We start from the raw sequence: 14,719 nt of genomic DNA, 5'->3' as shown, positions 1-14,719 counted from the left end.
TCATCTGGACTCGAAACATTAGCTCTTTTCTCTCCCTACAGATGCTGCCAGAACTGCTGAGATTTTCCAGGATTTTCTCTTTGGTTTCAGATTCCAGCATCCACAGTAATTTGCTTTAATTTGCCTTATTCAAATATCAGTCAACTCTCACTTCTTTTATGGGGAGTCAGATAATTTCCCAATATAGTAACGATAATGTCTAAACTAAAAGCCAAATTTGGTTCTGTCATCCCGCACAGGTAATGTTATAACTCAAGTATTTGCATGTATCCCTTTGCCACACACAGGGCAGCTTGCTGCCAGCCAGTAGATGGGTGGGATCTTACCTGCCCCCCCCCCCCCCCCCCCGCAGTATGTTTTGCAGTGGAGGAGGACGTCCACCCGCCACTGATCAATGGCGGGATCTTCCAGTCCTGTTTTCCTATTGTTCGCACCTTTCATTGCCGGGGAACCTGTGCTGGGGGGTTACCCTTGACAGGATTGGAAGACCCCACCGGAGGGAATGGCCGGACAATTTCAGGCGTTATCATTGCCGCAAAGTTCTTTATCCAGTGTTGGTGGCAAGATTGCTTTTTCCATTTCAATTTGCAGTATTATTTGGACCAGTTCAGAAAATGGATGAATGCTGCTCCTGAAAAATGTAAATATTCAACAAAATTATGGGAAAATAACCCATTCCGACCACTTTGTTGAATAGCCAGTGTGAGATATCTTCTTCTTCTGCGAATACTCAGAAATGAGTCTCGTTATCCACCTTAGAAGCTCTATGTTTCCCGTCCATGGGTTCTGTGTGTCCTTGTGTGGTTGATGAGCCTGATCATAGAGCTGCTTCTTTGACTGCACACTTGGCAGATGATTCCGTAAGGAAGGATTGAGCCTTGCCGGTGTTCCTTTCTCGGGCTCCTTTTCTGGGCCTCCTCTTGCCATCGGAGGTTTAGGAAAAATTAACCTCCAAGTAGATCTCTTCAGATGCTGAAGTCGATGTATATGTTGCATTTCTTGAGGTGAGTCTTTAAGGTGTCTTAGAAGACCTTCCCTTATCCTCCTCTTGTTCAGGAGCCATCCTTAAGCTGAGCAAAGAAGATTTGCTTTGAGAGTCGGGACTCTGATGCCCTATGCACCTGACCGGCCCAGCAGAGTTGGTTTTGGATGATAGTGGCCTTAATGCTGGTTGCTCTTGACTCCTTCAAGAATACTAATGTTCGTATGCCTGTCTGCCAGCTGGTGCAATGAACCCGTCTCAATAGTATTGATGGGGAGTCTGTGCGTAGTCCAAGATTCTGAGCCATACAGAAGAGTTGGAAGGATGACTGCCTTGTATAAGAGGATCTTTGTGTCAGCACTCATGTCAAGGTCATCAAAAACTATTATCCTTAGCTGTACAAAAGAGGCACTCATGGACTGGGAAACGATATTGGACCTCCTCATCGATGTCAGCCTTAGATGAAAGGTGGCTCCTCACGTAGGGGACTGGGTGACCGCTTTACAGAATGCCACTGATCCATTTGCAAGTAGGACCCAGACCTTCCTGTCATTGACATTTCAGCTCACACTTCTGCTCTTTTGTCCACATGTCTGTCCTTGGCCTGCTGCAATGTTCCAGTGAAGCCCAGCACAAACTGGGGGAACAGCACCTCATCTTCCGATTAGGCACGTTACAGCCTTCCAGACTTTCAAGAAAAGTTAAGGGGCAATTAAGGGGCAACTTAGAGCGGCCAATCCACCTACCATGCATGTCTTTGGGTTTTGGGGGTGAGATCAATGCAGACATGGGGAGAATGTGCCTTCCAGATTTCAGCCTGTGAACTCTCTCCTCCACCTTCACCCCATTTTTATTTCCATCCATTTATTTTCATTTCTTTTATTGGTCTGTTTTCCCCTCATCACTGTCCCTTTCCCTCCATCCCACTCAGGCCATCTGTTTCTGGTTGCCTTTTGACACACTACTCACCTTTGTTCTGCCATTCACACTTTCTCATCCCTTCATGTGCCACTATAAGCACCCTTCTTAGCCTTTATCACCCCATTTACATTCTTTTTGTCTTTCTGTGTATGAAATCTTTGTCAATCTCCAGATATCACCGGCCCTCTATCCAGCCTGCCGCTCAATGCCCACAGCGCCAACAACAGTATAAATCTGACCTGATTTCCAGTTCTCTCCAGCTTTGACAAAGAGTCTTCCAGACTCAAAATGTCAGTGCGCTTCTCTCTCCACAGATGCTGTCAGACTTGCTGTGATTGTCCAGTATTTTCTGTTTGCAGATTCCAGCATCCTCAGTAATTTGCTTTTATCTCAATTCCAAACGATTGTTTTGCTTGTTATCCATGAAGGCCGTCCTCTGGGTTGGCGGAGGGTCGGGATACCGGTGTGTGGGATGGGGTTTGGTGCCATGGGCTACCTACTCACCCTTGCTGCTCCGAGGAGGTCATGGAGTTTCTTTTGGCACTGTGGGACGGTGCTGCTGGTGGTTCTGACCGCCTCTGCCATCTGCGCCCCCGCACAACAAATGGTGGCAGCTGGCAGCCTCCTTCCCTGTCGGGGTACTGGATCACTGACCAGGAGGGTCTCCAGTTCGGTGTCGGTGAACTGTGGATTTGCCCTCCTTGCTGCCATCTTGTTGGTTGGGATGGTGTGTGCAGTGAGTACGGCGTATACATGCAGCTGCAGCTTGTCAGCCTCCTGAGTGTCATTTGCGAAACCGGCGAATCCAACACTGTTTCTCATTAGAATCGATTGTGTTCCACATGGCGCCGGTGCAAGCTCCTTAGCAGTAGCGGAATCGGTCCAGGTGTGGCGCCTGTTTTGCTGTTGTGAAAGTCCACAAATTCAGCGTTGGCATCAACACTTAGTCTTAGAAATGGTGAATCCTACCCAGTAAGCGTTTCGGACTACAAAAGGCACCACCGAAGAGGGGCAGACTTGCGTACACCTTGCCGAACATTTTGCCTGGCCCCACACCTGCACTGGGCACACACAAAAGGTGAAGTTGCTGATGGCCGAGCGTGGGGACAGTGCGCGTCTTGGCGTCTGACCCACTGACCCAAGGTCTGGTCCGGGGGTGGTGGGGGGGTGGGGGGGCAGGAAACACCCAGCTTCCCACCCCATACACCGGTAAAGCTTGCCACAGTGTCAGCTTACAGAAGTGAGGGGGCGGGGGTGGATTTGCACGCCCACCAAAAACAATCCGGGAGCTATCGCCCCAAAACTTTGCACCATATTAATGTAGTTTAAGCATAACATGATGTGGAGATGCTGGCGTTGGACGGGGGTGAGCACAGTAATAAGTCTTACAACACGAGGTTAAAGTCCAAAAGGTTTGTTTCAAACATGAGCTTTCGGAGCGCAGCTCCTTTCTCAGGTGAATGTGGGAGCTGCGCTCCGAAAGCTCGTGTTTGAAACAAACCTGTTGGACTTTAACCTGGTGTTGTAAGACTTCTTACTGAGCATAACATGAAACAGAGGCTCAGGCAGAATGTCACAAGACCAGCATTCAAACCCGGAATGCCCAGTCAACTCAGCATCGACTGAGTCAGTCACACACATATCAAGTCAGTAGAGTCTGTCGGCTCAAAACGTGCAGTCATGCAGCAACTGTCAGCACCAGTGCAGAACATCGCTGTCGCCAGCCCGCTTTCCCATCGGTCGCAGAACAATCTCTTGAAACCAACGCCGCACTCAGAACCCGGGCGACAGTCCAAGGCGGGCTGCGGCAAAGTCACAATTGGTATGCCATTGCACACGGTCCTTGACAGAGGGCAGTTCCAGTAGCCAGGCAATTCCGACGACTGAGGATCTTCCTGTTGCTGCAGCCTTAATCCATCAACACAGCCGTTGATACCATAGGATTATCTTCCACCTGATCCGCTGTTGAGAATTTGTTTGTCTGGTTCCTCCCCCCTGACCTTACCATCATGGGTGACCCTTCCAGAAGTTAAAGACTACCAATGGCATTGCTCTCGGTATCAGCGGAGTGTTCAAGCCTCTCCACCATGGCAATGTGGCAATCCAAGGAAAGGGATATAAGATATAGAGGAAAGTGGGAAGGAATAAAGGGAAACAACATAAATAGCTTGGTACCACATTCAAATCATTACTCCTTGGTGTTCAGCACTGCCTGGGTGTTGCAGAATAAAATCTTCCAGAGAGCAATCCATGTCTCTTATAGAATGTGTCAGATTTTTCATTTCATTAAATTACATGTTGGTACTTAATGGACCGTGGGAGAATATCTCCACAACACCACAAAAGCAAACTTCATAAAGTTTCTAACTGATGATATTTTGCAGGGATTCATGTCAACAATCACTTGCTTCCAAATACCTCGAGGAATAAATAAAAATGCATTATGTTAGGATGAAGCCATTGATTTTTCTATGACAATATCTGGAAACAAAGTTTGAAAGGCATTTAGAAACATCTATTTCCTTAAAGAGTAGAATGGGGAATGTTAAATTGAATCCGATTCAGAAGCGAGGCAGCGCTAAGAGTTTTATTTCATATATTCATTGAAAAATTATTACAACAAGCATAATTGGTTCTGGAGAGGCCTCAAGGACTGAAGAATTTAATTGTAAATATTTGCCACAGCTTCCAAATGACATAGCTTTAGGAAAGCTCGATCAGAATCATGTTGAATGGGTCATGCTGAAGCAATATCTACTAATCACTTGCTGCAATGTAAGAGTTTACTGATTCATTTGCATTAAAATGAATTGGACATGATGCAAACTGCAAAATGAATAATTTATTAATTAATTTGTGTGAACATGATCGGACTCAAAGTAACATCGGAAGGAAAAACATTTGACATGTGCCGAGTCAGGGGCAGAATCTAATGCTCCCAGAGACAGATTTGGAGGCCTTGGAAGTGGGGGAGTGCATGCATTGCACAGCTTGGGGGGCGGGGGGGGGGGGGGGGGGGGGGGGGGGAGGGTGTAGTTACCTTCTTGCCTCCCAGCCAGTGGCGTGCAGAGGTCTGGTGATGCCCGGGGCAAATCTTGATCGTATGCCCCAAAGCCCCACGTAAATATTTCATTAAATATCACCAAAAAACCTATAGAAAACGTAGTTGCACCCGTTCTAGAGCTATTCACGGACCTCTTTATCTTTAGAACATAGAACGATACAGCGCAGTACAGGCCCTTCGGCCCTCGATGTTGCACCGGCATGGAAAAAAACTAAAGGCCATCTAACCTACACTATGCCCTTATCATCCATATGCTTATCCAATAAACTTTTAAATGCCCTCAATGTTGGCGAGTTCACTACTGTTGCAGGTAGGGCATTCCACGGCCTCACCACTCTTTGCGTAAAAAACCCACCTCTGACCTCTGTCCTATATCTATTACCCCTCAATTTAAGGCTATGTCCCCTCGTGCTAGCCACCTCCATCCGCGGGAGAAGGCTCTCGCTGTCCACCCTATCTAACCCTCTGATCATTTTGTATGCCTCTATTAAGTCACCTCTTAACCTTCTTCTCTCTAACGAAAACAACCTCAAGTCCATCAGCCTTTCCTCATAAGATTTTCCCTCCATACCAGGCAACATCCTGGTAAATCTCCTCTGCACCCGTTTCAAAGCTTCCACGTCCTTCCTATAATGAGGCGACCAGAACTGTGCGCAATACTCCAAATGCGGCCGTACTAGAGTTTCGTACAACTGCAACATGACCTCATGGCTCCGGAACTCAATCCCTCTACCAATAAAGGCCAACACACCATAGGCCTTCTTCACAACCCTATCAACCTGGGTGGCAACTTTCAGGGGTCTATGTACATGGACACCGAGATCCCTCTGCTCATCCACACTACCAAGAATTTTACCATTAGCCAAATATTCCGCATTCCTGTTATTCTTTCCAAAGTGAATCACCTCACACTTCTCCACATTAAACTCCATTTGCCACCTCTCAGCCCAGCTCTGCAGCTTACCTATGACCCTCTGTAACCTGCAACATCCTTCCGCACTGTCTACAACTCCACCGACTTTAGTGTCGTCTGCAAATTTACTCACCCATTCTTCTGCGCCCTCCTCTAGGTCATTTATAAAAATGACAAACAGCAACGGCCCCAGAACAGATCCTTGTGGTACGCCACTCGTAACTGAACTCCATTCTGAACATTTCCCATCAACTACCACTCTCTGTCTTCTTTCAACTAGCCAATTTCTGATCCACATCTCTAAATCACCCTCAATCCCCAGCCTCCGTATTTTCTGCAATAGCCGACTGTGGGGAACCTTATCAAACGCTTTACTGAAATCCATATACACCACATCAACTGCTCTACCCTCGTCTACCTGTTCAGTCACCTTCTCAAAGAACTCGATAAGGTTTGTGAGGCATGACCTACCCTTCACAAAACCATGCTGACTATCCCTAATCATATTATTCCTATCTAGATGATTATAAATTGTATCTTTTATAATCCTCCCCAAGACTTTACCCACCACAGACGTTAGGCTCACCGGCCTATAGTTACCGGGGTTATCTCTACTCCCCTTCTTGAACAAAGGGACCACATTTGCTATCCTCCAGTCCTCTGGCACTATTCCTGTAGCCAATGATGACCTAAAAATCAAAGCCAAAGGCTCAGCAATCTCTTCCCTGGCTTCCCAGAGAATCCTAGGATAAATCCCATCAGGCCCCGAGGACTTATCTATTTTCACCTTGTCCAGAATTGCCAACACTTCTTCCCTACGCACCTCAATGCCATCTATTCTAATAGCCTGGGTCTCAGCATTCTCCTCCACAATATTATCTTTTTCCTGAGTGAATACTGACGAAAAGTATTCATTTAGTATCTCGCTTATCTCCTCAGCCTCCACACACAACTTCCCATCACTGTCCTTGACTGGCCCTACTCTTACCCTAGTCCTTCTTTTATTCCTGACATACCTATAGAAAGCTTTTGGGTTTTCCTTGATCCTACCTGCCAAAGACTTCTCATGTCCCCTCCTTGCTCGTCTTAGCTCTCTCTTTAGATCCTTCCTCGCTTCCTTGTAACTATCAAGCGCCCCAACTGAAACTTCACGCCTCATCTTCACATAGGCCTCCTTCTTCCTCTTAACAAGAGATTCCACTTCTGTGGTAAACCACGGTTCCCTCGCTCGACCCCTTCCTCCCTGCCTGACTGGTATGTACTTATCAAGAACATGCAATAGCTGTTCCTTGAACAAGCTCCACATATCCAGTGTGCCCAACCCTTGCAGCCTACTTCTCCAACCTACACATCCTAAGTCATGTCTAATGGCATCATAATTGCTCATCCCCCAGCTATAACTCTTGCCCTGCGGGGTATACTTATCCCTTTCCATCACTAACGTAAAGGTCACCGAATTGTGGTCACTGTTTCCAAAGTGCTCACCTACCTCCAGATCTAACACCTGGCCTGGTTCATTACCCAAAACCAAATCCAATGTGGCCTCGCCTCTTGTTGGCCTGTCAACATATTGTGTCAGGAAACCCTCCTGCACACATTGTACAAAGAACGACCCATCTAATGTACTCGAACTATATCTTTTCCAGTCAATATTTGGAAAGTTAAAGTCTCCCATAACAACTACCCTGTTACTTTCGCTCTTTTCCAGAATCATCTTCGCCATCCTTTCCTCTACATCCCTAGAACTATTAGGTGGCCTATAGAAAACTCCCAATAGGGTGACCTCTCCTTTCCTGTTTCTAACCTCAGCCCATATTACCTTGGAAGAAGAGTCCCCATCTAGCATCCTTTCCGCCACTGTAATACTGTCCTTGACAAGCAGCGCCACACCTCCCCCTCTTTTGCCCCCTTCTCTGACCTTACTAAAACACCTAAACCCCGGAACCTGCAACAACCATTCCTGTCCCTGCTCTATCCATGTCTCTGAAATGGCCACAAGATCGAAGTCCCAGGTACCAACCCATGCTGCCAGTTCCCCTAACTTATTTCGTATACTCCTGGCATTGAAGTAGACACACTTAAAACCACCTACCTGAACACTGGCACCCTCCTGCGAAGTCAAATCTGTGCTCCTGACCTCTATACTCACAATCTCCCGTACCCCAAAACTACAATCCAGGTTCCCATGCCCCTGCTGAATTAGTTTAAACCCCCCCCAAAGAGCACTAACAAATCTCCCCCCCAGGATATTGGTGCCCCTCAGGTTCAGATGTAGACCATCCTGTCTATAGAGGTCCCACCTTCCCCAGAAAGAGCCCCAGTTATCCAAAAATCTGAATCCCTCCCGCCTGCACCATCCCTGTAGCCACGTGTTTAATTGCTCTCTCCCTATTCCTCATCTCACTATCACGTGGCACGGGCAACAACCCAGAGATAACAACTCTGTTTGTTCTCGCTCTGAGCTTCCATCCTAGCTCCCTTAAGGCCTGCCTGACATCCTTGTCCCCTTTCCTACCTATGTCGTTAGTGCCAATGTGGACTACGACTTGGGGCTGCTCCCCCTCCCCCTTAAGGACCCGGAAAACACGATCCGAGACATCACGTACCCTTGCACCTGGGAGGCAACATACCAAACGTGAGTCTCTCTCGCTCCCACAAAATCTCCTATCTGTGCCCCTGACTATTGAGTCCCCAATTACTAATGTTCTACTCCTTTCCCCCCTTCCCTTCTGAGCAACAGGGACAGACTCCGTGCCAGAGGCCCGTACCCCATGGCTTACCCCTGGTAAGTCCCCCCCCCACAAGTATCCAAAACGGTATACTTGTTACTCAGGTGAACGACCGCAGGGGGTCCCTGCACTGACTGCTTCTTCCCAGTCCCTCTTACAGTTACCCATCTATCTCCAGTCTTTGGTGTAACTACTTCCCTGAAGCTCCTATCTATGACCCCCTCTGCCTCCCGAATGATCCGAAGTTCATCCAGCTCAAGCTCCAGGTCCCTAACACGGTTTTTGAGGAGCTGGAGTTGGGTGCACTTCCCACAGATGAAATCAGCAGGGACACTGACGGCATCCCTCACCTCAAACATTCTGCAGGAGGAGCATTGTACTGCCTTCCCTGACATCACCTCTAGATTTTAAAAAAAACAAGAAGAAAAAGAAACAAAGAGCTTACCTGATATTCCCTCAAACCCTGCTCCCGGTGAAAGGTAAGCAAATTTAAAGGCACTCACTCACCTTCACGACAGGCCCCAAGCTGCCTCTAGGTCATCTCTAAGGTATAGGACGGCTGCCTGAGGTTAAATTGCGCTGTAAGAGTTAGTCAATTTCCCCTTAGCGCTGGGATTCTAGGGATATTGTTCTCTTCTTCAGTCATTTTGCTTTGCAGCAATGGGTGAGATGTTATGTCTCGAAGGTTGTGCCTCCCTCCTCTGCAACCCCCATGGAGAAGGATAAGAGCAGCAACGTCATGGAAATACTGTTATGACCCTTGTGTAAACAAACTACAAACAACCCAACTAAGACCAATATACAAGACTTCACTTTTATATTAACAATCACACCAAAATCAACGTAAATTAAACATGAATTAACAGGAAAATTGCAATAATATGACCGATAAATTACACATAGCAGATACAAAGACATATCTCACACATTTCGGTCAGCTCATTCAGCACGTATCGCTTTCATTTCAGCCACAATATCCTTCAAAACGTTGAACTTCTTCAAATCAAATTCCATCTTCATTTCTCTAAAGCTTTAGCACCAAGTCTCATCAAACTACTTCACCCAATTTCCACAAATATAATTTTCACAGTCAACACATTTCCAGATCCCTTCTTCTTCACAAAACCCTGGTCATGTGGGGCCTGTTTTTGCACTATGCCAGTGCATAAAGGGTCCCCAAATCCAGATATAAAAGCTCTGTTCAAGATCCGAGCTCCAGCAGCTTGCAGTCAAGTCTCTGAGAATCTCCCATTTATAGGACCCTAGGCTTTAAGTATAAAGGGTAAGAGGGCAAAAGTTAAGAGACCACGATGAATCTTTATAAAATACTGGTTCTGTCCCAAATGGGTGCCCCTGGCCCAAATGTCAAATTCTGGGCACGACAGTTTAGTAAGTTGACAGCTACAGAGAGGGTGCAGAGAAGAGTTTTAAAATAGATCAAAATATAAAGATAAAGAATAAATAAAACTCACCCATGGTGGCATTGCCGTCGATTCTGGAGAATTCGCGCCCTTTCTGCTCCTTCTCCAGCCGCCGAGTCCAAAGCTCCACCCGACCGCGGTGCGCAGGCGCGCTCCACCCGACCGCTGTGCGCAGGCGCGCTCCGGCCGACCGCGGTGCGCAGGCGCGCTCCGGCCGACCGCGGTGCGTAGGCGCGCTCCGGCCGACCGCGGTGCGCAGGCGCGCTCCGTTCTCTTCACGCTGCTGCCCCCATCCAACGGCTGCCCGGGGCCAGCGCACCGTCGGCCCCCCCTCTGCACGCCGCTGCTCCCAGCCTCTGCCCTATTGAGCCCAAGGCAAGAACGTTTATGAGTGGCCTTCTGTGCTGACAGTGATCAAGGCTCTTAACTGGGAAATTCATGGCAGCTGGTGCAATTTCAATTCATTTAATCAATATTGAGCTGGTCTTAGTAATAGTGACCATGAAACTATCATCAATTTTCTGAAAAACATCCAGTTTGCTCATGCCCTTTCAGGAAGGAAATTTGCCACCCTTGTCTGGTCTGGTCTACATGTGGTTCCAGACCCACAGCGATGTGGTTGACTCTGCAATGGCCTCGCAAGCCACACAGTTTGGGGGCAATTAGGGATGGGCAACAAATGCTGGCCTTGCTGCCGATGCTCATATCCCATGAAAGAATGAAGGAAAAAAAGAAGCTGGGTCTTGCAGAAGTAACTAATGTTTCAGCATTCCTCTGTAATGCTTTGCTACTTCTTTCTTTTTGCAGGCGAATTGCAATGATGATAAAGGGATTTTGAGTGGAAACTGGGGCCCTGATTATTTCGAAGGAACACGTCCAACAGAGTGGAACGGAAGCACCCTCATCCTCCGCCAATGGAGCAGATCGGGCTGTCTGCCTGTTCGTTATGGCCAGTGTTGGGTCTTTGCGGCAGTGGCCTGCACAGGTATGGAGCAGACTGGGCAAGGTTTATGGCACTAACATGAATATTTGACAGGAATGGTTCCATGTTACTGAGAACCGAAGACATATCCACAGATCTCTTTATAGCCCAACTCCAATATTCCACATTTCAACTGATTAGGAATTATGATATGAAGCTTCCATATATTTTGTTAAAAAAAACTCAAACCTCAATTTCATGAATTCCTGATGTGTTAATTCCATCAGTGTCTACCAATTGTTAAGCAATGATGTCTCAATGGAGTAGTATAATCACTTGCAGCAACCGGGCTTAAGTAAATGTTTGAGTATTGAATGCGATTTATTTTGAACAGTTCAGATGTAAATCTATTCAGTTTTCTGTGGCATTGCGGATGGAGTGCAGAAATATAATGACATTTTTCCTAGTTTTCAAACATATGTAATTGCATTAGATTTAGTGAGAAGTTATGTCGGTATAAAAACATTAGTTAAAAAATAGCACTCGGGGAAAAAAACATTGATTAAAATATAGATGGGGCTATGAAGTAAAATGAGAGAGTGAGGTGGAACTGATAACTTCTCATGTTTGCAACAATTTAGTCTTAGAAGTTAACTGGTCTCAAATGGCTGGTATTGATGTAATTTCTAATTTAATGTCCTATTGATGTAATCCAAACAATGCATTTAAATTACAGCCTGAAGCTCACTTTCTTTCAGACACTGTTGATATTTTGGAGCAATGGAGAGCACCTACTTAAGCCCACGCCTCCACCCCATCTCCGTAACCCAGTAACCCAATCTAAACTTTTGGACACTTAGGGGCAATTTTAACATGGTCAATCTACCTCACCTGCATTTCTTTGGACTGTGGGAGGAAACCGGACGGTAAGTGCAAACTCCACACAGTCACCCGAGGCCGGAATTGAACCCGGGACCCTGTACCTGTGAGGCAGCAGTGCTTAACCACTGTGCTACCTGGCCACCCTGTTGTCAAGCCTGTCTAAAAAAAATAAAAGTAGGCATGGTTTACGCTGTCACTCTGGTGGTGTGGGCAAGATACAGCTGGTACCTGGCTCCACAGAGATCGGAGCGCCATCTTTGAAGGTCGTCCTGATCAGCACTGCAGCCTAACGACCCCAAACCATCACGGAGGTCTCGGTGGCTCTCCCCGTCCCCCGACAGTCATCGCCGACATTATCCCATCCACTGACATTCTTCGTCAGCAACCCTCACACTCAGTACCCATTCCCCTCACCACTCCACCGCCACATACACATATGAATGCCTCTCGTAATGGAGCTCGGTCGAGGGTACTAAGCTTGGCACTGTCGGGGGCATGCCACTCGCTTCTCTTCCCCCCCCACCCGAGGCTATACTTACCGCTGCAACTCGGAAGGGATCCTCTCAACTGCTCCTCGATTTGCCAAACCTGTTGTAAACCTCGCTGATGACACTGTCACAGACTGAGTCACACTGGCGAGGTCTGAGTATTTCGTGAGGGAGGATCATGTGACAGTTAATAATACTAAAATTCATGACCACCTATTCAAAAGAGGTTCACGCTCTTTGTGGGCATGAAACTCATGATGTTGCTAGAGAGGGGTGGGGAAAATTAGGAAACGCGATCTCTCCGACGAGAATCCGATTCGTGTGGCTCGATAGTACCACTGAGCTGGCCGGGTCCGAAAGGATATGGCTGCTAGACTGGGACTGCAGCAGGTGGTGAGGGAACGAACGAGGGAAAAACATAGTTGACCTCATCCTCACCAATCTGCCTGCTGCAGATGCATCTGTCCATGACAGTGTTGGTAGAAGTGACCCCCACACATTCCTTGTGGAAACAAAGTCCCGTCTTCACATTGAGCATACCCTCCATTGTGTTGTGTGGCACTACCACTGTGCTAAAAGGGATGGACTTCGGACAGATTTAGAAACTCAAGACTGGGCATCCATGAGGTGCTGTGGGCTATCAGCAGCAGCAGAATTGTATTCAACCACAATCTGCAAACCTGGCATATCGCCCACTCTACCATTACCACCAAACCAGGGGATCAACACTGGTTCAATGAAGAGTGCCGGAGAGAATTCTAGGAGCAACATCAGGCATACTGAAAAATGAGGTGCTGACTTGGTGAAGCTACAAAACAGGAGCACCTTGTGTGTAAAACAGCATAAGCAGCAAATAATAGACAGAGCTAAACAATTCCACTGCAAATGCATTCGGTCTGAGTTCTGTAGTCCTCACACATCGAGCCCTGATTGGTGGTGGACAATTAAACAACTCACTGGAGGAGGAGGCTCCACAAATATCACCATCCTCAATGATGGAGGAGCCCAGCACATATGTGCAAAAGACAATGCTGAGGCATTCACAGCAACCTTCAGCCAGAAGTGCCAAGTGGATGATCCTCCTCCGGAGGTCTCCAGCATCACAGATGTCAGTCTTCAGCCAATACTATTCACTCCACATGATATCAGGAAATGGCTGAAGGCCCTGGATACTGCAAAGGCTATGGGCCATGACAATATCCTGGCAATAGTACTGAAGACTTGTACTCCGCACCCCTAGCCAAGCTGTTCCAGTACAGCTACAACACCGGCATCTGCCCGACAATGTGGGACATTGCCCAGGTGTATCCTGTGCACAAACAAAAAGGACCAATGCAACACAGCCAATTACCGTCCTATCAGTCTACTCTCCATCATCAGCAAAGTGATGGAAGGAGTCATCAACAGTGCAATCAAGCGGCACTTACTCAGCAATAACCTGCTTACAAATGCTCAGTTTGGGTCCAACCAGGGTCACTCAGCTCCCTTGGTTCCACCCTTGATTACACCCTTGGTTCAAACATGGACTAAAGAGCTGAATGCCAGAGGTGAGGTGAGAGTGACTGCCCTTGACATCAAGGCAACATTTGACCGAGTATGACATCAAGGAGCCCAAGCTAAACTGGAGTCAATGGGAATCAGGGGAAAATTCTCTGCTGGTTGGAGTCATATCTGGCACAAAAGAAGATGGTGATGGTGGTTGGAGGTCAATTGTCTCAACTCCAGGACATCACTGCAGGAGTTCCTCAGGCACAACCATCTTCAGCTGCTTCATTAATGACCTGCCTTCCAACTTAAGGTCAGCTGTGGGGATGTTTGTGGATGGATTTTCCTCTCTCTGAATTCCATCTGCCACGTTGCATCAAACCCCCACAGCATTAAAATAATCGCTGTACATCTGATTAATGGTAGCTCTGATCCAGAGACTGGCAGAAGAGCATCCACAATTGAATTTAATGCACTCTCTGAGGCGTGTTTGATGGGAGAGACTTTAATCGGGCGGGGCGGGTACCTCTCCACTTTCCTGTCACTTTCCCAATTAATTCCGGACTGGAAAGCTCATAGAGAACCTTCCCGCACTGCTGTCCATTGAGGCCCTTGAGTAGGCAATGAATGCTTTGGAAAGCAGATCAGAAAATAATCTTGCAGTTGGCCCTTTTCATTGTAAAAAAAAGTATTTTCTCTCATGTGATGACTCAATTTTTGGCTGCTTTCTCATGATCAGATTGTAAATTTGCTACCTATGATTCGCTGTTGTAAAGATAATGGTGAAAGCTTTTGCGCGATTGCATTCTCCTTTCCAGCACCTTTCACAAATTTAACAGTTGTCTCATAGTGTATATGTTGAGGCCGGTATTACATTTACTGGGACTTTTCTTGGGCATTCTAGGGAACCAC

The 14,719-nt window shown here is 47.1% G+C and overlaps 1 protein-coding gene across 1 annotated transcript in view; it reads left to right on the top strand.

The window, feature by feature from the left end:
- The window catches only part of LOC119969438 (protein-glutamine gamma-glutamyltransferase 2-like), an 85,422-nt gene that overhangs the window by 24,688 nt on the left and 46,015 nt on the right, over positions 1-14,719 (top strand). Inside the window, exon 6 of the mRNA XM_038803073.1 lies at positions 10,838-11,015. Within this exon, the coding sequence (XP_038659001.1) occupies positions 10,838-11,015 (178 nt within the window). The remainder of the gene's footprint in view (positions 1-10,837; positions 11,016-14,719) is intronic.

Source organism: Scyliorhinus canicula, chromosome 7, assembly GCF_902713615.1.
Source record: "Scyliorhinus canicula chromosome 7, sScyCan1.1, whole genome shotgun sequence".
Taxonomy (NCBI): Eukaryota; Metazoa; Chordata; class Chondrichthyes; order Carcharhiniformes; family Scyliorhinidae; genus Scyliorhinus; species Scyliorhinus canicula.
The sequence above is the reverse complement of the archived record's forward strand: the minus strand, read 5'-3'. Positions and strand labels throughout refer to the sequence as shown.